The sequence below is a fragment of the Myotis myotis genome, unplaced genomic scaffold (genome assembly GCF_014108235.1).
Source record: "Myotis myotis isolate mMyoMyo1 unplaced genomic scaffold, mMyoMyo1.p scaffold_m19_p_8, whole genome shotgun sequence".
NCBI lineage: Eukaryota > Metazoa > Chordata > Mammalia > Chiroptera > Vespertilionidae > Myotis > Myotis myotis.
In genome coordinates, this window is record NW_023416390.1 from 13554178 (window position 1) to 13580311 (window position 26134).

A 26134-nucleotide genomic window follows, 5' to 3' on the forward strand; every position below is an offset into this window, starting at 1 on the left:
TTTTACTAAAACGTAGAGGGATTGCAATTGACTAACCATACCATTAGGAATAGTAACTCATATATTTCACTTTTTGGGAGTGTGTGTGTGTGTGTGTGTGTGTGTGTGTGTATGTATGTGTGTGTTAGGCTTATTAAATGTTCGGATATAGGTTTCCAAAATGCATTAAAAACTAATGTACTTGGTGCGTAACTCAGGGGTCTAATAGCTTTTAGCCGGTCCCATATCTCTCTTTGCTAATTGCTGGAGGAATCTTTTCGGTCCTAGGGAAATCTGCCCTCTTTTCCTAGGAAAAATCCTCTTCAAGTCTGAGAGACTCCTATACCTGTTAATCCACTCCTTCTAGGGTTGTGAGTTTTAAAACACAATGCACTTAATTCAGTTGAAATAAGGGCAGTGTGAACAGCCAGCCGTATCCAAGTGTCTATCTGTGGCGGCAACGGCAGCCGCGTTAATACAGCCCCCCCTGACCAATGTTAAGAGCTCAGTTTGTAAAACGCATCCTGTTTTCAGTGTAAAAAATGTGTGTCTTAGCATCTGTGAAATACATTATGTCATGGGGACTGGGTTAATGTATAATGAGTTTTCTTTCATCAATTCCAAGGTTGAAATGTGAAAAGACCTTGCCTTAAAAAAAAAAAAATCAGTGCTTTTGTTTGTGTCTTAAAAAAATCTGAAGGGGGTGATAAACTGAACAGTTGCGATAGCCGGTTTAAAATGGGAGAAAGATATAGCAGGAGAGGCAGGAGATGAAAAATACACAAAGAATGTAAACTAGGAATGCAAAAGCAATAGGCAAGTTAAAAAAAAGGGGGGGGGGGCAAACCCACATGCTTATCAAAAAACATGTAATGATAATTATTGCAATAACCAAAGAGCAAAGTAGCACATCTATGATTTAATTTTTTTTTTTTTTACATAAGACATAAGCTCTCCCAACAAGTCTTTCTCCATTTTAGGTATGATTATTTTCCTTGTCACAGGTTATAATACATTCAGTAGCGTGATGAATTCAGGTTTGTGTCCCTCATTACACTAAGCTGTTTTTGCACAAGGCTGCATTCGCAGTGGGTAGTACAGAATCTCACTGAATAACTGAGTGGGTTTTGGTTAATATTCGTAACCCTTTCGTGTGCAGTACAGGTCTTTGAATACCTAACCTCCCCAAGCCTAGGGTTTTTTTCGTTTGTGAAAAGGTACAGTAGGATTCATCCTAAGATCCTATAAAGGCTTGCCCTGCGGATGAAATGCAAGAATCCCATCTAAACCTTAAGCCCAGTGTCTAGCACCAATCAAGCGCCCATTGAACAGCTGCTTTTGTTAGATGCAGCTCACTGCGGTAAACACACCGGAACAGCGCAAATCGCCAGCCCCTCGGAGCCCCATTTTCTTTTCTGCAGCTCCTGTGTGTTGCTCGGAATTGGCAAGCGTTTTCTAGCTGGCCCCTCCGAGAGTAACCACCTCGGTGTCTATCTCGCGCCTTCCCTGCGCTCTGAGCCTGGTCATTTTGTTTGGAACAGGTTTGATTTCACAAGCTCGGAGCGGGGCCCTGACCCTGGAGGAAGTGTTCGCTTTAAAAGATGTAGGGAGGGGAGTGTTGGGGGCGGGAGGAGGGGGCTCAGGCGCCCGGAGGGGGGGTGGGCTGGAGGCGGTCCGCTGAGCCTGCGTCAGAAGGGGCCTTGTTTTCGCACCTTCCTTGACGTCAAACCTCATTCGGGGCTGCAACGCAGCGTTGCCCCTGGAGGACGACGTGGGCTGAGTCGTGACTGGGGGCCCAGGTCCTGCCAGTGACGCTCTCATTCCGCTTCTCCTCTCGCAGCGGCGGGAGAGGCGGGCGGCTCCTATATCTGGCTCCGCGGGCTGCGGGCTGCGGGCTGCAGGCTCGGCGGCCGCGGCGCTCTGGACGGCTCCGGGTCCGGGCACTCGCCATGGATCCGGAATAGGACGGCAGCGCACCCACCGGTCCTCGGTCTCCTCCGGGGCCCGGAAGAATCCGGCGGCTTCCACGGAGGTGAGAACCGGCGGGGACGGAGGGGCGGGCGCGGGCGGGCTGGCCGAGTCGGCGCGCAGCCCGGGCGACGCCCGCGGGCTCTGTGCGCGCGGCCGGGGGTGGGGCCTGCTTGCCTCGCGCCCTGGGCGCCTTCTTCCTCCCGAGGGACCCACGGACCGCTTGCCCGGCTCCCGCGCTCGCCTCGCAGGTCCTCGGCTTCCCTCCTCCCCAGTGCCTTTCTGCGCCTCGGGCGCGAGCGGGGCCGGCGTCTCCGGGCGGGGATCGCGGTGGCGGGGATCGCGGCGGCTGGGGCGCGGGGTGGAGGTGGGGCGCGGGCTGCCTTGTGTTTCCGTCGGGTTCCGTGATCCGAGGGGTCCGCGGACGAGCCTTGCGCGGGGGCCGGGAGAGGGGCGGCCGCCGAGGTCGGAGTTGAGGCTTTGTACCCGCGGGAACTCGCACGGGCACCTGTGGGACCGCGGCCGGTCCGGAGCCACCTGTCTACGAATCCCCTTCCCCGTGTGCCCTGCGCTGTGTCCAGCTGCCCCCAGACTTCGGTCTTTGCCAGCTTCCCGCGATTAGAATTTATTTTGGAAACGTTAGTTTTTTTTGTTAACGATCATTTTACTATCGCCGTGCAACAGTTGTGTAAATCTGGTCAAATTACGCCGTCGTCATTACGCGCGGCTAAAGGCCCTTTCCAGCTCCTAACATTATCCGACGCGGTGATTCTGGTAGCGCGTGGAAGAAATGCGTAACGAGATACTGGCTTTCAAGGAACAAAAACGGTTTTTTTACCCCCAGAATAGAGGTATATATATATTTACAGCAAATAGATATTATCAGGAAAAAAAAAAACCACACTGAAAAAGCCCATAGCAAGCTCATCTTTAAGAGAGTCACTGTTAATTGGGGTTTCGTTAATTATATTAATTTGTTACATATTTGGGGTACTAATGTGATCTGCTTTTTCTACTTAATACATTGAAGATGTTCTCTATATAGATGCGTAAACATCCCTCCACTGCCTTATCAGCGCGCACTGATTTGGACCCAAAGCGTGAAAGGCAGTGATTTTTCCCCCTGCACCTTGGCCAACAACCGTCAGCCTTAGTAAAGACACTCGTTAAATACTTGAAAAGCATCACTATAATGGCCAAGATATTGGATATAATGGCAATAGACTGAATTAAGGGTCACAACCATCTTTTATAACATAGTGTTTGCTCTGCTTAATAATGTGAGGCAGTGTTTTTTCTTACAAATTGTAGTTTTCAATCCATTCATTGGCAAATTGTGAAATTAATTTGGTGAGTCATAATGAGCACTTAAAAAAAAAGGGAAACAAAATAGCATAGAAAAGACCAGAATGCATTACATTACGCATCATGAAGGTATTGTTTTCGCAAAACTGTGTGTGTGTGTGTGTGTGTGTGTGTGTGCGCGCGCGCCTTCGCCTTCGTGCATGTGTGCCTGCTGGGTTGTGATACACAATGTATTGCTTTCCTGTGCCACGATATTTAATTTTGAAAGTCACTAATCCAAGGTACTGTCAGCGCTCATCTCAGAATGGGAGCAATGATGCAATTATGCTAAATATTAGTTTTACTCTTTTCTTTGGAATATGTGACAGTGTTTATTGAGGCAAATTAGATTCCTAATTATTTGTTTTCACCTAATATTAAAACAAGCAATTAGCATTCCCGAAAATGCAGAGAAGGGAGCATTTTGTGGTAGCGAAGAGGTTAGGAGCGGGGACTGCTCAGATTGACCTAGGGTCACATCCCTGCTGCACTGGGTATTAGTGTGTGACCTGGAACAAAATACCGTTTCTCTCTGAACCTCAGTTTCTAGATTTTGTAAATCTATTTGATATTCAGATGAAATAATGCTTGTGAAACTGTTGACATAGTCCCTGGGTCAGATTAAGTACTCACTAAAAGCTAGCTATTATTATTTTAATAAGACTGAATTGAGGTGTCCAGGATAATGCTTGTCACTAGAGCTAAACCAGCGTAAAATGGGTAATTAAAAAAAAAAAAGAGAAGTCAAATCAGTTTAACGTTGTAAAGAAAGAGACAATGATTTACGATTTTAAAAAATAGTATTTGCTTCCCAATCCTGCCCCCTTTCCTAGACAGGTAATTAAATTATTTTATTCAACAGACCAATTGCTGTTCTCTTGTCTTTTCTAGTAAATTGCTCTCTCTCTTGTCAGACTGTTGACAAATATTTCCCATAGGGATTCTGAATTTTGTTAGCTTCTATTTCAACACCGAAGTCAGCGGGAGGAACACACACACACTATAGCTCTGAACTCACGTCAACAGAACAGGTGTGCAAGAAATAATCAGGAAAAAAAAAATAAATGCAATTTTATGTTGGTTTTGAGACAGTTGTGAAATCCTTTCAGACAGTCCAGAGTCTCTGTTCATTGCCCATGTCGCTTTGTGCAGTTTTAAACATTAACATACCCCAATGAAATAAGAGTGTAAGCATTGTCATTTTTATAGTAGTTACACTTATGAAAAATAAGTTAAATGCTTTGGACTATAAAAAAACGCTTGTGCAAAAATTCTTAATTGGGCAGGACAACTGTAAAAGGTTGCACAAATTCCTAAACACTCATAATGGTGCTCTCAGTTTTGAATATGTCTTTAAGTTTTTGTTCTGCTTTAGAGGAGCAAAATGGAAACTTGTTGAGTGTAAATTATTATGATGAGGTTTTTGAAAGCATGGGGAAAAAAAAATGACTCGGAACTCTCGCTTTCCTATGCACAGAAAGCCCTCAGTGAAACAAAAAAGCCTGATTTGACCTTAAATAAAACACACATACATTTCTATATTTTAAGTTAGATAAAATAGTAAGATTATGTGTGTATACAGTTTTTTAAAAGTTCACTAATTATTGGGTTCTAGCAGATAAGAAGGCTTTCTTCTTACACTAATAAGATGAAATAAATACTATGCAATCATTAAACATTCTGTTTTGGAATTATGTAACACATAGAGGTGCTTATCTATATGGTTAAGTCCGTGGTCGGCAAACTGAGGCTTGCAAGCCACATGCGGCTCTTTGGCCCCTTGAGTGTGGCTCTTCCTAAGCCTTAGGAGTACCCTAATTAAGTTAATAACAATGTACTTACCTATATAGTTTAAGTTTAAAAAAATTGGCTCTCAAAAGAAATTTCAGTCGTCGTACTGTTGATGTTTGGCTCTGTTGACTAATGAGTTTGCCGACCACTGGGTTAAGTAACAGAGGAGGCTATAGAATGGACCAAATAGTATCATTCAATTTTTATAAAAACATGTTTAGAACAAAGAAGAATATATGACAAATGTTAATTAATGGTGGATAGTGGGATTATGGTTGATTTTTATGCTCATTATTTCTTTAGCTATATAATTGCATTATAATAAGTACGTTTTACTTTCATAATAAAAATGAATAAAAGTCATTTTTAAAGAAAAAAAATTGTGAGTGTTTTCCTAATTTGCAAGCATAATGAGACTAAATTTTTGCTCTAAAGGATACTGTTTCTTTGAACTTGAATATTTTGGGTATAAATTAATTTCTCCAGTATTCTAGGAAATGGTGCTGAATAGTGTAACAGTTATATTCCTTACCCTGGAAAAGCTCCTTTGAGTAGGAAATAACCATTGTTCCAGAATTTTCTTAAAGCACTTCTTTAAAGCACTCTTTCTTAAAGCATATATATATGCTTCTTTCCAAAATATTTCCATACTGCCTAAAGATATGGTCTAGATTCTTTAGTCCACTTTGAAACCTTATCATGTCAAAACTCAATCTACTTTTCTTGCTTTATTGCCCCTTAAATTCTTAAAGGAAACCTCAGCTCTCTCTGTACTTGTCAGCTCAATATCTCCAAATATACCTTGTGCTTTCTTGCTTCTGTACTTTTGCTTTTTTGTTACTTGGAATATCTTTTTCTGACCTTTGTGTAAGCTAATTCTACCCATTTTCCAATTTCCAGTTTTAAAAAACAAAACAAAAAGCACTCATATCTACTATGCATCCTGGCCCCTCCTGTTAAAAACAAATTAGCAGTTATTATTTGTGCTTACGCATTTCTCAGATACCACCTGGTATTTTTGCGTTAATTTCCTAATTCCATTTTAAACTTCTTAAGGGCAAGAAAGCTTGTCTTATATTTCTCTCTATCCCTTAAAGCTTCTACCATGGCACCTTATACAGGATAGGTGCTGAATATCTATTCTTTGAATATACAACGCTGTCACCAGCTCTTTTGAGTCAAAGCAGCGGCATTTTGTGTTCACCAGTAATCCTGGATAAGAATCAACACTGCTTACAACAGTGTGGAAAAAAAAATAAAGAATTGATAATTTGGCTGAGTTGTCAATAGATATAGATAGATGGTAAAGAATTGACAGTATCTTTCATTAAAATTAACACAGGAACTAAGAGTCGGGTGGTGAGTTCAGAACCTAAACTTAATTTCACATAAATATTTCTTTTAAAAGTTTCTTATGGAGCTTATTTGGAGTTTGATGGTATCTTTGTTCTTAACCTTAGAGGCACCTCCAGCTGCTATTCTCAAATCCCAGAGATTTGATGTTTTTGATGGGGATTATATGGACCATCACAGTTACTCTGTTCTAGAGCATCTTAGGCAGTCATTTAGGGTGTTCAAGAATTAATATTTTTTCTCTTCTTATTTTTGGAAACTTAATTATGTCTCTTTTCAAAGAAATATAACTTAGAGGTGTTTATTTGGCAAGTGTTAGACACTTACGGAGCTTATCTTTTTCAAAAAAATTATTTTAATTTACAGATGTTTGCTGGGACTAATACAGCTGATGAAATACCTGCCCTTTTCTGCTGAAGGTAAATGACTTGCTACTTCTTAAAAATACCAGGTACCAGTAGAATTCAGAGATTGTATAAAAAGACCTAGTTAGTCATGCAATGCAATACAATCCCAGACCCCAAAGAAATGATCCTTTTAAGTAAGAATTTTATTAGTACATAAAGGAATGACATATTATTGGCTCAACCTATATCAGAGTCACCCGGGAGCATTTTTAATATGTGGAATTGCCTGGGCCAGTGTGGCTGAGCGAGGACCTATGAACCAGGACTTAATGATTTAATTCCCCTGTCAGGGCACTTGCCCGGGTTGCGGGGTGCAGACTCCATCCCCAGTGTGGGGAGTGCAGGAGGCAGCCGATCAATGATTCTTTCTCATTATTGATGTTTCTATCTCTCTCTTTCCTCTCTGAAATCAATAAAAAATATTTTTTAAAAATATGTGGAATATGCATGGGCTTGTCTCTTCAGCGGATTTTGATTCAGTAAGTTTTTCAGGTGAGTCCTAGCATGTGAGTTTTAAAAAATGCCGACAGGTGCTTCTGATTCATTGTAGCTCATTGTCATTGTAGAATGTATATGACACTGAAGATGATGGAAATGGCAGGTAATAATGCAACGGGAGTTGAAGGACATAAAGGTTAAAGATTTTAAAAATATTTGAAGTATTTCGATTGTGTGTGTGTGTGTGTGTGTGTGTGTGTGTGTGTGATATTAGGCTCATGCTTTCACTTTGCCTTTCATTCAATGAATGTTTTCATTAAGAAAGCACTAAAAAGTTTTTTATGTAATGATTTTCAACGTTTAGGTTTAAGCTCTAGGGTTCTCTCAACCTGAAAATTTTCATATCTATAAATAAACTTAAAGCTTGATTCACTTTGTTGCTTCAGATTACAAATGAAGTAAATGGAAATAAAACTAAATTACAAGTAAGTCACTTCTTATATATTCTTTATTTCAGAGGCTGGTTTAATTGATTCACTTTCCACATAAGTGTGGGAAGTAGAAAAGTCAGTTTCTCATACTAAAAAGTAATAGGTAAGTGAATGTTACAGCATTTTACTTAATGAAGCTATTTTCTGTTCTCATTTTACTGGTGTTAAGACTCTGAAATAATTTTTAAACATTGATTTTAATGAGTCAACTTTTTCTGTTGCAGAGCCATCCTTCTTATCAGAAATATTCATAATGCTATAGGATCATTTTGTTTTATATTTCCCAACCTACAATGTTTACAATAATTAGAATTTAAAATGTGATAAAATTATTTCTTACAGTTTTATTTTAACTTTAAGAAAACAGCAAAAACTGTATTGAATTTGTTACTCAAATAATCATAAACTATATATACTTTGTGTCAGTGAATGAATTAGATGTAGATAAAAGTTACCTGGGAATTTAAAAAATTCTAAATTCTAGATTGTCTCAGCTCTGCTAAATCAAAATTTTTGGGGATGATTTTGATATTTATTCTCATTTAGAAATCACTGCAGTATGTATTGTTAAAGGATTATAGTTTTAAGGGGTAGAAACTTGGAAAATATTTGTAGAGAAATCTCATTACACCAATTGGAAAAAAATTCCTCATTTGGTTTATGTAATTGTCAGAGAAATGTCTTGCATTTCAGAGGTTAAATTTGTTGTTATTTTTATTTTCAGCAACTTTGTTGGGTAAAGTATTTCAAAATCTGCCCCTTTCTGGACTAAACAGAAAATCCAAGTGTGATCTTTCCTCTCATGACAGAGAATTAGATGTTACATATGACACTGGCAATTTAAGTAACCTGGGATTTTGTATAGAAACATAATGGGAAAATTCATGAGCCTCATTAGTGTATAGAAAATATACGATAGTAACAACTTAGAAATAGTAATTTGTCTTTAAAATTGAGTACGGTATTCTTCAATACTGTATCAGTCCTAATGCGATCATCTTTACTTTAGGTTCACTGATTGATTCCGTATCTCATGGGAAGAAGCCTTATCTATTTTCATAATTATGAGAAAAAAGAGTGGTTAGGTTTCAAGAACGAAATTCTGTTCTCTGATATTAATCGTAGCTATTTTCCTTGTGATAGTAAGGAATTGTGATTTTTGCCATTTTTTCCCCAGTCTTTGAATATTCAACGACAATACCTTTTGACTTTGGTTATTCAACATGCCAAACAGATACGGATATTGCAGCTATTGCCTCCTGCGCTATACCGATCTGGACGAGGTGAGAGGACCCTGTTAATATTGTTATTACACCTCAAAGGACTTCTGAGTGACTACCTCTTCTTTCACATTCTAGTCATTTTAAAAAATTCATTCATTAAACAGATCATAATAACAACCTTCTCAATGACAGACACTGTTTAAGGTTCTAGGGATATGACCATGAACAAAACCAGGTCCTTTTATTTATGAAACTTATATTATGGTACAATCAAACAGAAAATGGATATATAAACTTAATACTTATGTCAGATTGTGATAAATGTTACGAGGGAAATAAAATAAGGGAGGGAGTATAATATTAGGTAGGGTGGTTAGCTGAGGTTCAGGAAATAACATTAGTTGGGATTTGAATGAAGTGCAGGAGCCAGGCTTGCTTACCTGTAGGGGAAGAATTTCTAGGTAGAGAGAACAGAGAGCAAGGATAGAGACCCTGAGACAGATGGATGGTTGGCATGCTAACCTAAAAGCCAAGTGGCCATTGTGACTGCAGTAGAGGGAGAGCGTGAGGTGGGAGAGGGTTGAGTGATAGGCAAAGAATTCAGAGAATTAGATTCTGTAAGACGTTGTAAAATAAGGTAAGGACTTTTAGTTTTATGCTTCGATGCACAAAAGTTTTACATTTTACAGTAGTTGAACTTTGTTTTTCTTTTGTTGCATGTGTGATGGGTCTCATAAGGATTGCCTGATCCAAGGTCATGAAGATTTATGCCTGTGTTTTTCTTTAAGAGTGTTAAAGTTTTAGTTTTTACATCTAGATCTTCGATTCACTTTGAGTTAATGTTTCTAGATGATGTGATTTAATTAGCTCCTAAAAGCCTTGTCTCCAAACAGAGTCATTTTGGCAGTTAGAACTTCAACATATAAATTTGGCGGGAACAGAATTCAGTCTATTATAGCAATTACAATTGATTGAGTTTCAGATTTTAAACCAATTTTGCATTCCTGGGGAAAAATTACACTTTATCACGGTGTATAATGCTTTTTATGTGTTGCTGGGTTTGGTTTGCTAGTAAGTATTCTGTTGAGGATTTTTGCATTTATGTTCATAAGGGAATCGTGTCATAGGTGAAGTTGTAGTATAATCAAGTTCTGGTTCTGCTAGTGCTAAACTTTAATCTTACATATCAAACACAGGTTTATAACGTGTGAAAAAAAATCTTTTTAGTGCATTTGCCTTGTTTAATTATCTAACAGTAATCACTTAAATTTATATTAAGGAAAAGTTTTATTATTGTGATTTCCACACCTCCGCCTTTTAAAAAAGAAATACTTTTTAATGCTGGTTATAAACACGAGGAGGCAGATAATAAATCTCAAAACTCTTTTTAATATTTCTCTCATGAATTATATCATCACTTGACTGGGAGATTATCTGTTGAACCTTTGATAATGATAAAATATATTAAATCTTTAACACACGTTTTATGCAATAAGCTCTTGTGTAATTTTTTTTTTTTTGCTTAAAGTAATTTTTAGACATTTGGATATTCTTGCACTAAACGGACATTTAAAAAAGACTGTTAATGACAGCAAAAAATAATTTGTCCTATCTTTGAAAGTTCAAATTTCAAGGCTTTGGAGAACTATTAAGGCAGTGAAGAAATAAGGAACTCCGATGTGGCTGAATATTAAACAAAAACAGTAGAAGCCAAAAGAAAGAAAATAACACTACCTTAGAATTCTATATTTAATAAGTATATCATTTAAAAGGAGGTGCAATAGAAACATTTTATTTTACAAAGACAAAAATTAAGGAACTATGTCTAGCAGACCCTTACTAAAGGAAATAGAAAAAGTATTTCTTCAGGTGCAAGGAAAAGAATTCCAGTTGGAAGCTCAGAGATATGGGAAGGAATAAAGAGCAATGGAAGTATAAATATGTAGGCAATCTAAATAATTAATGTCACATGGGATTAACAGAAATGGCATATAAATTGGAAGGAAAGTAAATTGAGTTAATTGGACATTGCATTGCTCGAGAAGAGAGTAAAAGTAACAAATAATTTTAGACTGGTAGGTCAGGTTGCTTGTTATATACTGTTCCCACTAATGGACTAATATATCTGTAAGTTAATAGGAACAAATTGGAATAATAAAAATAGTTCACAAGACAGCAAGAAAGAAGAGAAATAGGGACATTGTATTAGCAAGAATAATAAAAATAGGTTTAAAAATAAAAACAAAGATTAGATCCAAATATATTGAGGAACAAATAGATTTGATGCTTGAGTTAAACTATATGCAATATTTTACCAGAGGTCCTAGTCAGATAAATAAGAAAAAGAAAAAGAATTACAATGATAAAGATTAGATAAGAATAAATAAAACTATTCTTATTTGTACACAATGTGATTGTGGAATAGAAAATTCTAAAGTTACCTAGGTAAACTATTAGTATTGATAAGTGAGTTTAAAAAGCTTGTTGGGCTGCCATAAAAAGATACTGTACTTTTATATACAAACACCACACAGAAAATGAGATTTAGAAAAGATATTTATACCCTGGCTCAGGTGGCTCAGTTGGTTGGGCATCATCCTGAGTACAAAAAAGTTGTGGGTTTGATTCCTGGTACAGGGCACGCAGGAGGCAGCCAATTGATGTTTCACTCTCACATAGATGTCTCTCCCCCTCTCCTTTTCTCTCTGAAAATCGATACAAAAAAATCTTAAAGAAGAGATGCTTGTTATGCTGTGATTAAGCATCATCTTTTGCACAAATCGCCCACATTTAAGACGATTCTCTAAGGAGAGACTTAGAGAGACGTCATTATTATATCTAAGAGAAAGGTAATCTTACGGATTTTAGATGTATATTTTAGAATTGCTTTATAGAAAGGGTATTTCAACGTATACGTCTATCAGGAAGCGTATTTGTAAATGAATCCATTTTGTGAAACTCTCGCTGACGAATATGACCCATTTAAAAATACTCAGTTTCTTTCTTCTGTACAGCATGTGAACAGTCCAGAACACAGATTCATGACCGCACAGAATAGAGAACGGATGGGTGGTGGGAGTGGTGGTGGTGGAGGAGGAGCAGGAGGTGCAGGAGGAGCAGGAGGAGCAGGAGGACAAGGAGGACCAGCAGGACAAGGAGGACCCGCGGGACAAGGAGGACCGGCAGCACAAGGAGGACCCGCAGGACAAGGAGGACCGGGAGGATCAGGAGGAGCAGGATCAGGAGCAGGAGAGCGAGATGCTGAGGTCCCCAGTAGTAGTCTGATGGAACGTTTCTTGCAGGATGTCCTGCTGCACCACCCCTATCATTACCAAGAAAGCAGGTAAAGTAACCGAGTGGAATAATATTAGTGCATAGTTGTTGTTATGTGTTACAGCAGATATCTGCGTTAGCATTCAGCCCTTCTTAAAGTGCATCTTTGAATCAGGGAATATAATGTGAAATGGTATCTAGTAACTCCCCTTTGCACATTGCCATCTTGATGGATTTCATGATTCTGCGTGTCTTTTTCTTCCTTTCTTTTCTTAGCCAAATGATACGAAATTGATTTTTTATTTTGAGAATGTTGTGAGAGTGTTTAAGACAAATGGAGATACTCCACTAGGGTTCTGAAAAGCTAGGGTAGAGTGGTTATTGTACTGCAATTTTACTGATTAGAGTTCAGAAGTATGAAAAATGATGGCAATTTTTGGCTCTTCAATATTATTTTTGATGCCAGGCTTAACATTTTTATTTTACAATACCAAAGCACTATCTTGATACTAATTGTGATAGTATATTTTTTATATGTATGCATATTCTCTTAAGAAATTGTGGCATCTCCCAAATGTAAAAATATGTAATAAAGGTATTTTTAGGTGTTAATATATTTAAAATTTTTATTATTTTTCAAGAGACTATATTTTTAGGTAGTTTTAGATTTACAGAAAAATTAAGATAGTGCAGAGAGTTTTTATATACCCCCTCACCCAGTTTCCCTATTAATAACATCTTACATTAATGTGGTACATTTGTTACAGTTAATGAACCAATGTAATATATTAACTGAATTATGTAATTTATTCAGGTTTCCCTAGTTTTCACCTAATATCTTTTTTTTTTTTTTTTTTTTTGGTTCAGGATCCCATCCAGGATAATCAGATTGCATTAGCTTGTTATATCTCTTTAGACTCTTCCTGGCATTTTTAATTTTAATAGGCATTACAAAATTGTTCTTCATATAAATTCATCTATATTCCTACCAATAGTGTGTTGAAGTGCCTGTTATTGCACCTTTGCCCAAACAATGTGTTAAAATAATAATAGTTAATACCTGTGAATGATTACTATTTTCCAGTATTTAAAAAAAATGTTCTTTACATGTAACAACTAGTTTACTTTTCAAAACAATCTAATGAGGGAAATAGTATTATCTTTTTGGGGGGGGAAGGGGAGGCCTAAAGCCTAAAAGGTTAAGTAACTTGTGTTAAACTTTATGCTATTTGCTGCTCTGATAACCAAAAAATGAGGTATGCCTTTGCATTTTTCGTATGTTTAGGAGCCATTTGTGTTTATTAAGTATCAATTGGTGGAGCTACTTCCAGCTGCACTCATTACCTTACTGAAATGCATTATACAGCCTGGTGTGATTGGCTCAATTATTTGTCCTCTAAGAATCTTGCCTAGGATAAAAAGAAAATACCATTGTGTCCTTATTTAAACATTTTAAACAGATATTAAAACTTTTTATGATTTCCCCCTTTTCTTTTTAGATCAGGACCAAATGAGAATAACGCCCCGCCTGCCGGGAATAATGCACCTGCTGGGGATGATGCAGCGCCTGCTGGGGATGACGCAGCTGCTGAAGTGATTCTCATGGATGACTCTGCTTCTGAAGAAATGGCTGATGATGCTCCTGGAGCCAGAGGAGAGATACCCACCCACAATTCTGAACCTACTGGAGAGTTGCATTCTAGACCTAGTGTATCACAGGAATGTATGCAGGGTGTTCCAATTCGGCCATCAGTTATTCAAAAATTGGAGAAGGGGCGGCAGAAGCCCTTGGAGTTTGTTTATAAAATTGGGAGTGGCCTGAAAGAATTTAATCCAGTAGGTGTTGGTCAAGCTACAAATACTGGGAAAAACCCATTAGGTCCCTCAGTGATTTCCACTGCTCCTGCTCGTCCTTTGCCTGAGAGTGCTAATGCTCGACCAGTTATAACTAGTACTGCTAGGTTACCAGTAGCAGCCAATTTGGATTCGGTTAACAAATGTGACCCAAACAAAGTTGACAGATCCCTTGAACAGGGAGACGGGGGCTCTAGAAATCCTAGGCCCTCAACCAGTCTAGAAAATTCTTCACGTTTAAATCCGAAACCTAAAGAGTCAAATAGAAAATCTGTATGTATAAATCCAGATAAATCGGTTATACAGGAAGATGTAAAATCTCGGGGTAAAACTCTGTCACCTGGCTTTCAATCACGTGCATCTATGGGTACTGAGGGTTCCTTAAATGTTGAGTCAGTTTCCAAATTAGCAGTTAACCCCACAGTCAATCAGAATAAAACTGATATGCCTTCTAATAAAGGAACCTTTGAAGGTGCCATTCCAAAGCACCATGAGAAATCCTTTCCTAATATGGATCGTACCCAAGACAAAAAGCAGGTGGTTTTTAACAAGCCAGCCTCTTTGGAACAGAAATGCTCAGTGATAACTAAAATGGACTTTGCTTGTGGCTCTCAGTCAGTGTCTGATCAACCTGAAGTGGCTGTACAAGATCTTTGCAGCGAGGGGCAAATTGACCAAGAAGATAAGACCTATGAATCAAGAGCTTCTGAGATGAGTTTTGATTGCAGTTCCTCTTTTTATTCAGTGACTGACCAACCGAAAGTGACTGCCCAAGAAACAAACCTTTCTGAGGAAGTGCATGATGATTTGCAGCAGAACAGCAATGAATCTTGTGTTTCTGAAATAAGTTCTGTTCACGATGGCCCTCTGCAGTTGGCTACCAACCGAATTCAAGTAATTGTTAAAGGCACTAGTGTTCAGAAGGCAGTGCATGTTCGCCTGGTTGATGAAAGCTATGATTCCAGTGATTCTGAGATGAATTTTGATGGTGACACCTCAGTTCAGCCAACTGATGACGACGCCCAACAGCCTGCAGAAGTAGACCTTCCTCAGGAGGCACCCATGGACTTAGATAACAACTATGGATCTGGTAGCTCTGAAATAAGTGCTGGTTCTGTTGTACCACTTCAGTCAGTGATTGAGGAACTCCCAGTGGCTGTCACTGAAACAGAACCTCAGGAGAAGGTGTACACTGGCTTGGTTGATATGAACTATGGATCGAGTTGTTCTGAAACAAGTGTTGGTTGTGATGTTTCTCTTCAGTCAGTAATTGTCCATCCCCAACTGACTGTCAAAGAAGGAAACCTAAGGGAGGGGCCTGTCTACGTGAACGATAACAACAAATCCAGTAGTGCTCAAGCACATCTTGACTGTGATACCTCTCTCGAGGCAGTGACTGATGAACCTGAGAGGGCTGCTGAAGAAATAAATCTTCCGAAAGAGAACAATGACCTTATGGATATGAACTGTGAATATTACAGTCCTGAAATGAATTTCCACACTGATGCTCAATTAGTGGCTGCCCAACCTCAAGTAGCAGTTCAGGAAGTAAACCCTCAAGAAGCAGCTATTGACCTGCAGAATAAGAGTGCTAACTCTAGTGTTTCTGACCTAAGTGTTAATTCTCATGCTTCTCTTCAACAGTCAGCTAATGAACAACCTCCTGGAGTTCTGGGAGACATAAATATGAAAGAGTCAAATGTTGATATGGAAGTTAAGAGCTATGGATGCTCCAGCTCTGAATTCACTTTTGATTCTGACCCTCCTCTTCTGTCAGTTACTGAGCATTCTGAGCTGAATGTAGAAGAAATAAGGAAAAAGGACATTAACATGGAAGATGAGAGCTGTGGGTCAAATAGTTCTGAAATGACTTTTAATTCTGATATTCATCTTTGCCCAGTAGTTGACCAACCTCAAGTAGCTGAGGAGGAACCTGTTGATCAGGTAAATAAGAATAATGAATTTTGTGGTTCTGAAATGGCTTTTGATTCCAATGTACCTCTTCCTTCAGAGACCGATCAATCTGAAGTAGGTGTTAAAGAGGTAATTATTCAGAAAGAAGACTATAAACACTTAGGAAGGAAGAATGATGAACCCAGTGGTTCTAAAATAAGTTTGGATTTTTATGTCCCTCCTCTTTCAGTGACAAATTCTGGAGTTCTTGCTAAAAGACTGAAACTTCAAGAAGAACCGATGCACATTGAGCCTAGTGTTTCTGGATTAAGTTTGAATTATCACTCAACAATTGGACATTCTGAAAATCCCAGTGAAGAAGTAAACCTCCAGAAAGATGAGTACGTACAGCTGAAAAATAAGGGTAATGGACCTGATGTTCCTGAAAACAGTTTGAAATCTTCTATTTCTCATTCAGTGACCCATCATCTTGACGGAGCTGTGAAAGAAATAAACAATCCGAAAGAAGAACAAATAAAAGACAAGGGTAATGAATTAAATGTTTCTGAAACAAGATTGGATTTCGGTTTCCCCCTTCAGTCAGTTATTCAAAGAACTGATGTAGTTCTTAAGGAAATGTTGCTTCAAAAAGAAAAGCATGCTGCATTTAGCGGTTCTGAAATAAATTTAGATTCTGACGCCTCTCATTATTCAGTGACTGAACCTCAAATAGCTGTTAAAGAAAAAAATGATCAGAAAGATGAATATGTTTTAAAAAACAAGAGTGATAAATATAGTGGCTCTGAAATAAATGTCCTTCCTCATTTGATGACTGAAAAACCTCAGCTAGCTGTTTTGAGGGAGGACCATGTTGACCCAGAAGTTGAAAGTACTAAATCTAGAGGTTTTGATATAAATTTGGATATTGGTCCCCCTCGTCCATCAGTCATTGAGAAATCTCAGCTAGCCCCTTTGAAGAAAAAACATGTTGATCTGGAGAACACAAGCAGCAAACCTAGCGATTATAAAGTAAAATTGGGGTCTAATGACCCTCCTCAGCCATTGGCTGCACAATTTCAGGACGTGATTCAAAAAACAAACCTGTGGGAGGTAAAGGATATTGACCTAGAAAATAAAGTCGATAAACCTAGTGAGTCTAAATTAATACAGGATTCTGATGTTTCTCCTCAGTCTGTGCCTGATCAACCTGAAGCAGCTATTAAACAAACAAACCTTGAGAATGAAGGTCATGTATACTTGGAAGATAATAACAGCCAATATAGTGGTTCTGACATGAGCTTGGATTCTGATTACTTGGCTCAGTCAAGAGTTGATCAGTCTCAAATAACTATTTTGGAGAAAGAGCATATTGATTTAGAAGATAAACACCATAAATCCTGTGGTTCTGAAATAAGTTTTGACTCTGATGACCCTCTTCAGTCAGTGGCTGAGCAGGTTAGAGAAACTGTTAAAGAAATAAGCCTTTGGAAGGATGAAGATGTGGAAGAGACAACAGATAAATCTGATGGTTTTGCAATTATGTATGATTCTAATGTTCGTTTTCAGTCAGTGGCGGGCCAAACTGAGGAAATTATTAAGGAGATTAACCGCTGGAAGAAGCCTGTAGACATGGAAGGTAAGATTGTCAAACCCAGTGATTCTACACTAAATTTTGACTCTAATGAACATGTTCATTCTGTGGCTAATGAAATTCAAGAGGCTACTGCAGAAATAAATCTTCTGAGGGAGGGACATGCTTGTCTGCATGACAAGGGCTATGATCCCAAGGATTCTGCAATGATTTATGTTTCAAATGTCCATTTTCAACCAGCAGTTGAGCAGCCACACATTTTGGAAGAGGAACATGCCAATTTGGACGATAAAAGCAATGATTCTTGTGGTCCTGAAATAAGTTTTACGTGTGACGATCCTCTTCAGTCTGTGGCTGACCAGCTTGAAAAAGCTGATAAAGTAAGTCTTTGGAAGGAAGGCCATATTTACCTGGGAGATACCTATAAACTATCTGGCTATCAAATAAGATGTGACTCTGATGCTCCTGTTCAGCTAGTGGTTGGTCAATGTCCTGTGGCTGTCAAAGAGATAAACTTGGAAAAGAAGGATCATAATGACTTAGAAAATCAGCACTGTGAACCAAGCGTTTCTGGAATAAAATGTGATTCTGGTATTCATCTGCAGTTAGAAGTTGACCATCCTCAAATGGTTTGCAAAGAAATGAACCTTCAGAAGACATCGCATCTTGGCATGGAAGAAAAGACTAGTGATTCTGAAATAATGTCTGATTCTGATGTCCCTCTTCAAATAATAGTGGATGAATTTCAGGTGTCGGTCAAAGAAGCAGATCCTCAAAAGATGCTGTTGGTGGACCTGGTGACCGGTGATAGTGATTGTGAAGTGATTGCTGATTCTGATGCCTCCTGTCAGCCAGTGATTGACTCGCCTCAAGTGACTGTCGAAGGAATTGCCGGTATAAATGCAAAAAGTTTTGATCTAGAAGGTGCGTGCTGTGACTGTTGTGATTCAGAACTAGGATATGTTTGTGAAGGCTCTCCTCAATCAGAGTCAAACCAATCCAGAAAGACTTTCAAAGTGGTAAACCAGAAGAAAGACTATATCATTCTGGAAGAGTCAGCCTGTGAGCCTTATGGTTCTGAAATAAATGTTCAAAAAGATGCCTCTCGCCAGTCCAAGACTCACCAATCACCAGGGCCTGATAAGAAAAGGGCAAAAAAAAGTAACCCAAGAGGCAGGAGAGGTAAATCTACTAGTCCTAAAAGAAAATGTAATTGGGAAGAGACTTCTCAGCCAAAGACTCGTCAACAGCGGAAAGCTAACAAAGAAGACAACACGCAGAAAGATCAGAAAGGCCAGAGAGGTAAGCGCGGTCGACGCAGTGTTTCTGCAAAGGGCCGTAATGCCTCCCCTGAGTCAGCAGACCTTCAAATGGCTAATGGAGATAACCGTTTGAAGCTGAAGTTAAAGTTAAAACGTACAGATGTAAAAAATAAGGACTCTAAAGCTTGTGTTTCTGGGGTGAATATTCAGTGTGATCGCTCTTTTCAGTCTGACAATGACCGAACTCAAAAAGGTGTGAAGAAGATGTCTTTTAGCCTGAAAGAAATGAAGCGTGATTCCTATTCAAGCTCTGGTTCTAAGGGTGATTCTGGAAGGAGATCAAAAAAAGCAAAGTTGGTTTTGGAAGATAAGGCTGATGAACCAGTTCTTGAAGCCTTGCCTCATGTCCCTCCTTCATTTGTGGGGAAAACATGGTCTCAAATCATGATAGAAGATGACATAAAAATTAACACTCTTGTGAGGGAATTTAAGGAAGGTCGTTTCCACTGTTACTTTGATGATGACTCTGAACCCAGGAAAGTAAAAAAAAAATATTCGAGTGAAGAAAGAAAGATTGTCTCATCAGACCTAAATGACACTGCATTCATTGAAGTTCTATTAGAATGTGATTATAATGTTGATGACTTTTCAGTAGCCTTAGATAAACCTAGCTATGACCCTATAGAAAAGTTGCCTTATGAACAAACCTGGCGAGTGACTTCTAGATGCCAGACTGTAAAAGTCAGCAGTGGAGCTCAGACCAGTCTCATGAGTTACATAGTGACAAAGAGAGTAAGTGAACATGAGACATACTCGCCATCACTGAAGCGTTTACTTTTACGCAACGACAGGAGACCAAAAAAGAAAATCCAAATTGGAAGATTTGAATTTCTTGAATCATATACTAACATTTTGAAGCCTTTGCACCCCAATGCCTTATTCTATGTTGTTTCTTCAAATGTTAAGCTGAATGAAGGTGAATCCTTCAACGTCTCTGAAATTAGCCAGCAGAATGATAAAAACAATCAGGACATTAACATCCAGTACAAATATAAACTGAGTTCCTTTGATTGTTATGACCCATTGAATAAAAAAACTGCAATTAATCCTCCTCTGAACACAGAAATACAAGAGTCTGACAGGAATGATGACTGGATTCAAATTCGCTTTAGTGACCTAACCTCCAGTGAAGGAAATGACGATGCTCATGTACAAAGCTCTACTTCTTCACCTTTTATAACAGTGTCAGTAAGACATGAATTAACATCTGACCAGGGGGCCAATGGGTCTTCCGTATTTCTGGCAAAATCAGAGATCTTGAAATCTAGTGAAGTTCCGAAAGAGAGGAATTTCCAGTTAACTCTCTTAAATGGTGATGCTGCCAAAATCTCAAAATCAGTGAGAAATAAGTACTTAAAAAGTAAAAAGAAAGTTCAGAGAAGGAAGGCGACAACTAATAAGAAGCCAGGTTTACTCAAAAAGGTGTACAGACCAGTTGTTGTTCAGGAAATAACCAGAACCACATCAGAAAAACAGTCAACTTGGATTCCTACCAAACTAAATGATATAATTAGAAAGTATATCTCAAAATTCTCTGTTTTTTTGCGTCGCAAGTATCAGTCCAGGAGGGCTTTTTTTGGAATGCATTTTAAGAAGACAAAATCTGTTCTCAGTAGGTTAAAGAAGGCCAAGAGACCAGCCAAAATGCTTTCAAACTCGATTCCATCAGCTGATGCCGAAAAGCAGTCCAGTGCTGTCAAGAGCTCTTCTCCCAAGCAACATGTGCAGGATTCTTCCAGCATTGCAGAAACTAAGAGGAATGGTGGTAAAAAACGCCCCAGAAGAAAGCAAAAAAAGCGCCCTAAACCTGTTAGAATATATGAGTTGAGAAGCTTATATTCTCAGGTGCCATATTCTCATAGAAGGATGACTCGACTATTACACAAATTGTTGCTCAGCAAGGCAAACAAGAAGTGTTTGTGCTGAAGCTAGGTGAGATTCAGAGCTTCAGTTGAAATATATTTGGTAATTAGAGAACATAGCTTTCCCAACTTTGGCGAAAAAATTAAACTATTTTGCTATAGACATCACATATCAGAACTTTTATATTATTTTAAAATTAGTGTTTAAGGTCCTTTTTTAAAAAAGATTCAAAAGACCCTTTGTCCATTTGCTATAGAAGAACTTCATCTTAATTTATGTCACATAATTTAGCACAGAATATATAATTTTCTCCCCCAACTCAAGCCCCTCTTATTTATTTTTTCTGATTGTATCTCATGTCAGCAGGTTATAACATTATAAGATTTAATATGCCAAACATTTAACGCTATCTTATTTTTACTTTTCAATATTGGAACAATGACTATCTACTTATATTCAGTGTGTCTCAGAATGGCACTATCAACATTGTATTCTAACTGGATAATTAAAAAGAAGAAACTGTAATTATCTCAACTTTTGAGTGAGGTTGACTTAATCACAAACTAGATATGACTTAACCTTTCTTTCAAAAGCATTCCAGATAATGAGATTCCATAATCTTTAATCCAGATTTTAAAAACTGCCTGGTAATTTTATACACATAGCACAACTCTTTCTGCTTTATTTAAAATGGATCTACAAGTCTCTAACTTTCCACATCTGGACACATGCACATACACAATCTCTGTAATAAACAATCTCTGTTTTCCTTTAGCATTATGGTATCTTAAGGGGAAAACAATCTTGGCAATGTGAGCATACTTTTCTATCACCTTTATTCCCTTGCACTGGAAGGGTTGGTGGTTTAATATGAGAATCCAGGTTATCTATGGCCGTATCTCTTAAAAATATTTTAGACACTACCATACTACTTTTAATAGCTTGAACTGAAATTATTGGTTTGGTAATTTGATTACCAGACCATTGATCGTTGTCATGAACCAATTACGTATTTATAATCTTGATACCTGAAAAGATCTAATAAAATCGACAAACCAATGGAGGCTCGTTTTGCAAGTGAGAAATCATGTATTTGAACATTAGGTTGGCTTTCCTTGAACTTGCTAACTGCTTTATTTAAAAAAAACGTTCTATTGATTTCAGAGAGAGGAAGGGAGTGGGATAGAGAAAGGAACATCAATGATGAGAGAGAATTATCAATCTGCTGCCTCCTGCACGTACCCTATTGGGGTTGGAGCCCGAAACCCGGGCATGTGTCCTGACCGGGAATCGGACCGTGACCATCTGGTTCATGGGTCGACGCTCAAACACTGAGCCACACCGGCCGGGCAACTTGCTAACTATTTTAATGATCAAATAGAAGATGTTAATATAAGCAGATTTTCAGTCTGAGATACTCAGAATGTGTTTAGATCCTTTATTCAAGGACATTGGTTGAGCTAGTTCAGATGGGTCCATTTATCCTTAAGCCAAGGATTCTGGATTATTTATTGTTAATGTTAAAGGAAAACATGAATTTAAACTATATTGTATAAACCATACTTCATTGAAACTATATCAGTGTACCATGATTTCAGAGATATAAGTGTGTTGTTATCTTAGAATTAATGAAGTATAGTGTTGTAACAGTTGATTTCTAAGTGTAGTTTTATTTCAGGGGCCATTATTTAACCTGTGCATATGCTATGATGGTGTTAATTTCTTTACTTATAAATTTATTTACTTTTAAATTTAAAACAGTAATTATGTTGAAAAAATGGACAAATGTTTATATTTTTAGTTGTAAAGCAACTTTAACTTTGCCTCATATAAAATATTTTAATTTCCTTTCTTAAAATATCACTGTGGATCACTGGTTTAAAATAATTTTCCAATTTTAATTTAGGAAGAATACTGTCCTACTGATTAGGAAGTACAAGCAGCTAATATATAAAGAATATTCTATTTGTGGGTATTGGTGTCTTTTTTCCTATGAAGTAGACATATAATTCCCCTAAGAACTATCAGTAGGCATTCTGCATACTTTTAGTGTAAATTTAAAAGCTACAGATCATATGGAAATAATGCACTGTGAAATTATGATGTATCATATCTGTTGTGATTACATCATGCAAAGAGGACAGTTCTTATCATTCAAATGATCAAACATAAAAATTTACTAGCTTTTCCACGTTAGAAACTCTTCTAAGTTCCATTTTTTTTGAGAAGAAAAGGTTTATATTTAAAAATTTATATTACTAAAAATGTTAAAAGTATACAGTCCTGATATGTTTTAAAACATTTTGGAACTATTTAAGTTTCTGTAATCATTATTATTTTAGACAAGCTTGAGAATGGGAAATTGTAAAAATTATAATTTCAGTTAAATTAGAAATGAGTTACTTTCAGAATTTGGTAGGTTACAAGATGTGCCCCTTTGTCAAAATATACTTTGGCTTCATTTGCAGATTAAACAGTTGGGTGTTTTTTGTGTATTCAAGAGTGCATTAAGTTCTTTTAATAGTGAAAATTGAATTACCACCACAATGAATATTTTATTAATCTTGTACTTGTTCAGTATCTTGCATAGATTCTTATTATAATTGTCCCAAGTTAAATAGTATGTGGGCAATATTGTGTAAAGTGTGTTGGCATTTGTGCATTTAAATTATTTGTGTAAGTAGGGCTTTGAGTGACACTTTTGGTAAAGAAAAGCTATATTTAAATATTCAAGCAGCTATATATTTCCATGTGAAATTAATGTGAAGACTAAATGTATTTTTTATAATGCAATTTAAAGAGTAAAATTGTTTTCGATGTTATCAAGATAAAATTTATCAAATATTGAAAGTTGTCTCTACTTTCTCATGTTAGGAGGTTTTTCTGGGAATACTTAAGGAATTAGAGAATAATGAAAACAGAAGTTCGTTTTATAAATGGTCTTAGAGATGACAAGTAAGAGAATGTAAATGTTGATGCTGGTGAGACAATATTGTTTAACCAAAGATATACAGGTTATGTTCAATGGAGTAGTTACTTCAAAAGATTAAAATTAAGCAAGTATTTATTTGTCTGATGGAGTGGTGGGTTAGCAACTTTTCACTTTGTGTACCTGTATTTAAAGAGTCAATGAACAGGATTGAGTTCTGGAGGCAGTATCTCTATCATTATTTGACACCTGCCGGGAAGAGAATTTTGATTCCTCTGATACCATAGAGTATGTTACGAAGGACAAGAAAACATGGAAGAGTGTATGTATGTCAATGAGGTAGGTGCCTTTGGCCTCAGTAGTAGTGACTTCTGTTTGTTTTTGTTTTCTTTTTTTTGTTTGTTTTTGGTCCCAAGATTGTATTATAGATGAACAACAGCCTGCTCTATAATAAAAAAATTACTAAAGTAAAAGTATAAAATGGAAGTCCAGTCTCCACAAGGGACTTTAATGTATAGAAAAATGTGGAAAATACTGAAAAATCATGTAATTAGAGAATTACACATCAAAATGTCAACTTTCAAAGATGAGAGGCTGAGGAAGAATCTCAACATTTCCTTATACTATTAGAGAAATAATACATTTAGTATGTTTCCTTTGTTACCATTTATGAATATATTTTAAAAGTTCTCCCAATGTATTTTGAACTACTTACTTTGATTAAGGCATAGGTCTAGATTGAAGTATAGTTTGTTGCTGAATCATTTTTTAATCCTCACCCGAGGATATGTTTTTAGAGAAGAAGGGAAGGGGGGAGAGAGAGAGAGAGAAAGAGAGAGAGAGAGAGTGCGCCATGTGAGAGGGAAACATCGATCAGTTAGTTGCCTCTGGCATGTGCCCAGACCAGCAATTGAACCTGCAACCTAGGTATGTGCCCTGACCGGCAATCGAACCTGCAGCCTTTTGGTGTATGGGACGATGCTCTAACTGAGCCACCCGGCAGGGCTGTTGCTGAATTTTTAAATAAGTATGAATTTACTTTCCCTATGTTTATAATTTATTGCATGCACGCTATATTCTACATGCATTTTATTTTCTAAGTTTTTAAGCTGGACGTGTGTGTATATCTTGAGCCCTTACTAAGTGCCAGGCATTGTGCTAAGCTTTTAATCTTGAATGATCTCATTTGATCTTCAAAGAGCCCTTATGAGTTAACTGTAATTGTCATGAATAGAAAATGAGAAAAGTGAGGCAGAGACCCTCAATTTTGGGATTACAAATGAGTTATTACTGTAATCAAATTGAAATTACAATTAATCTCCATTGCCATCCCCGTTCCTACTCCCAGGCCACCAGTTATCTTCTGTCATTATAGTTCAGACGTTTCTGGACATTTCATATAAGTGGCCTCATGCAGTATGTAGTCTTTTGCGTCCGGCTTCTTTCATTTACCATAATGTTTTTGAGGGTCTTTCATGTATCATGGACCAGTATTTTCTTTTTTATTGCTGAGTAGTATTTACAGTTTTCACTAAAGCTGGTAACAGAATGCAGGTCTTCTGATAACAAATATGATAGAAGCTGTTGGGCTGGAGGTTAGCTATTGTTTTTTACTTCTCATACCTGTTATCCTTGATGGCTCCCCAATTCCAAGACCAACCAGCTATCTGCCTTTTTGAGTGCTCTTATCTAATACTTGAATGCTTTATGCTTCGTCTGTCTTTGACTCTTATTCCCTTTACTGCCTATCTGGGCATTCTTTTTTACTGTGCTTTATGAATTCTCACGTTCAGTGTCAACACATTGCTTTGTGTTCTAGGTCCTTTCACCACATATTGCTTGCAGGTGACGGAACGGAGAATCGTATCCAGGAGGCCCATTATCCTAATCTACATGTGCCATAGAGCCAGGAAATACTGTTGGTACTTGTCATGGTGGACACTCTTAAGATTACTCTTCTACATAACCACCATCACATCACCAAAATCATTGATATGATATAATTAACATCGAGATGATATAACCCTCTACTCCATATAACTTACTCGGATTTTATAGATTGCCCCAAAGTACCCTCTGTAGGTCCAGGATTTGATCCAGCATCACACACTGTTAAGACTTCAGTTTCTATCAGTGTGGAGCAGTTCCTCAGCTTTTCTTTGTATTTGATAACTTGACATTTTGAAGTGAAGTGTATAAACCAGTTGCTTTGTGGAATGTCTCTCAATTTGAGTTTGTCTGGTGTTTCTTTATAATTAATGCTTTTTGTGTGGGGGGGCAGTAATTTTGTGGACTTATCAGTGTATCATAACAGCAACTATGTGATGTCTGTTTAAATAAAGTGGTGATTAAAGATATCCAGTCTTTGTCCTTATTTTAGAAGGTGAGCGTTCAGTAATCTATAATGGGGGGTTC

General features: G+C 37.7%; 1 protein-coding gene and 1 long non-coding RNA gene across 2 annotated transcripts; both read left to right on the top strand.

The window, feature by feature from the left end:
- Positions 1-1820: 1820 nt before the first annotated feature.
- On the top strand, positions 1821-7874 carry LOC118661328. The gene is made up of 3 exons (XR_004969284.1): positions 1821-2011; positions 6802-6854; positions 7798-7874. It is a non-coding gene; the product is annotated as an uncharacterized LOC118661328 (long non-coding RNA).
- A 1076-nt stretch (positions 7875-8950) lies between these two features.
- ZDBF2 (zinc finger DBF-type containing 2) lies at positions 8951-22017 on the top strand. Its single transcript, XM_036320712.1, has 4 exons — positions 8951-9054; positions 12009-12066; positions 12253-12337; positions 13767-22017. The coding sequence occupies exons 1-4, from the start codon at positions 8995-8997 to the stop codon at positions 20851-20853; spliced, it is 7290 nt and encodes a 2429-aa protein (XP_036176605.1). The 5' UTR covers positions 8951-8994; the 3' UTR covers positions 20854-22017.
- Positions 22018-26134: the final 4117 nt, after the last annotated feature.

What these genes read in the sequence shown, in the direction of transcription:
- ZDBF2 (XM_036320712.1), top strand. Translation starts at nt 8,995, where the DNA reads ATGCCAAACAGATACGGATATTGCAGCTATTGCCTCCTGCGCTATACC. An exon ending in GCTATACCGATCTGGACGAG is followed by an intron (nt 9,055 to 12,008) that starts GTGAGAGGACCC and finishes TCTTCTGTACAG; the next exon opens with CATGTGAACAGTCCAGAACA. An exon ending in TATCATTACCAAGAAAGCAG is followed by an intron (nt 12,338 to 13,766) that starts GTAAAGTAACCG and finishes TTTTCTTTTTAG; the next exon opens with ATCAGGACCAAATGAGAATA.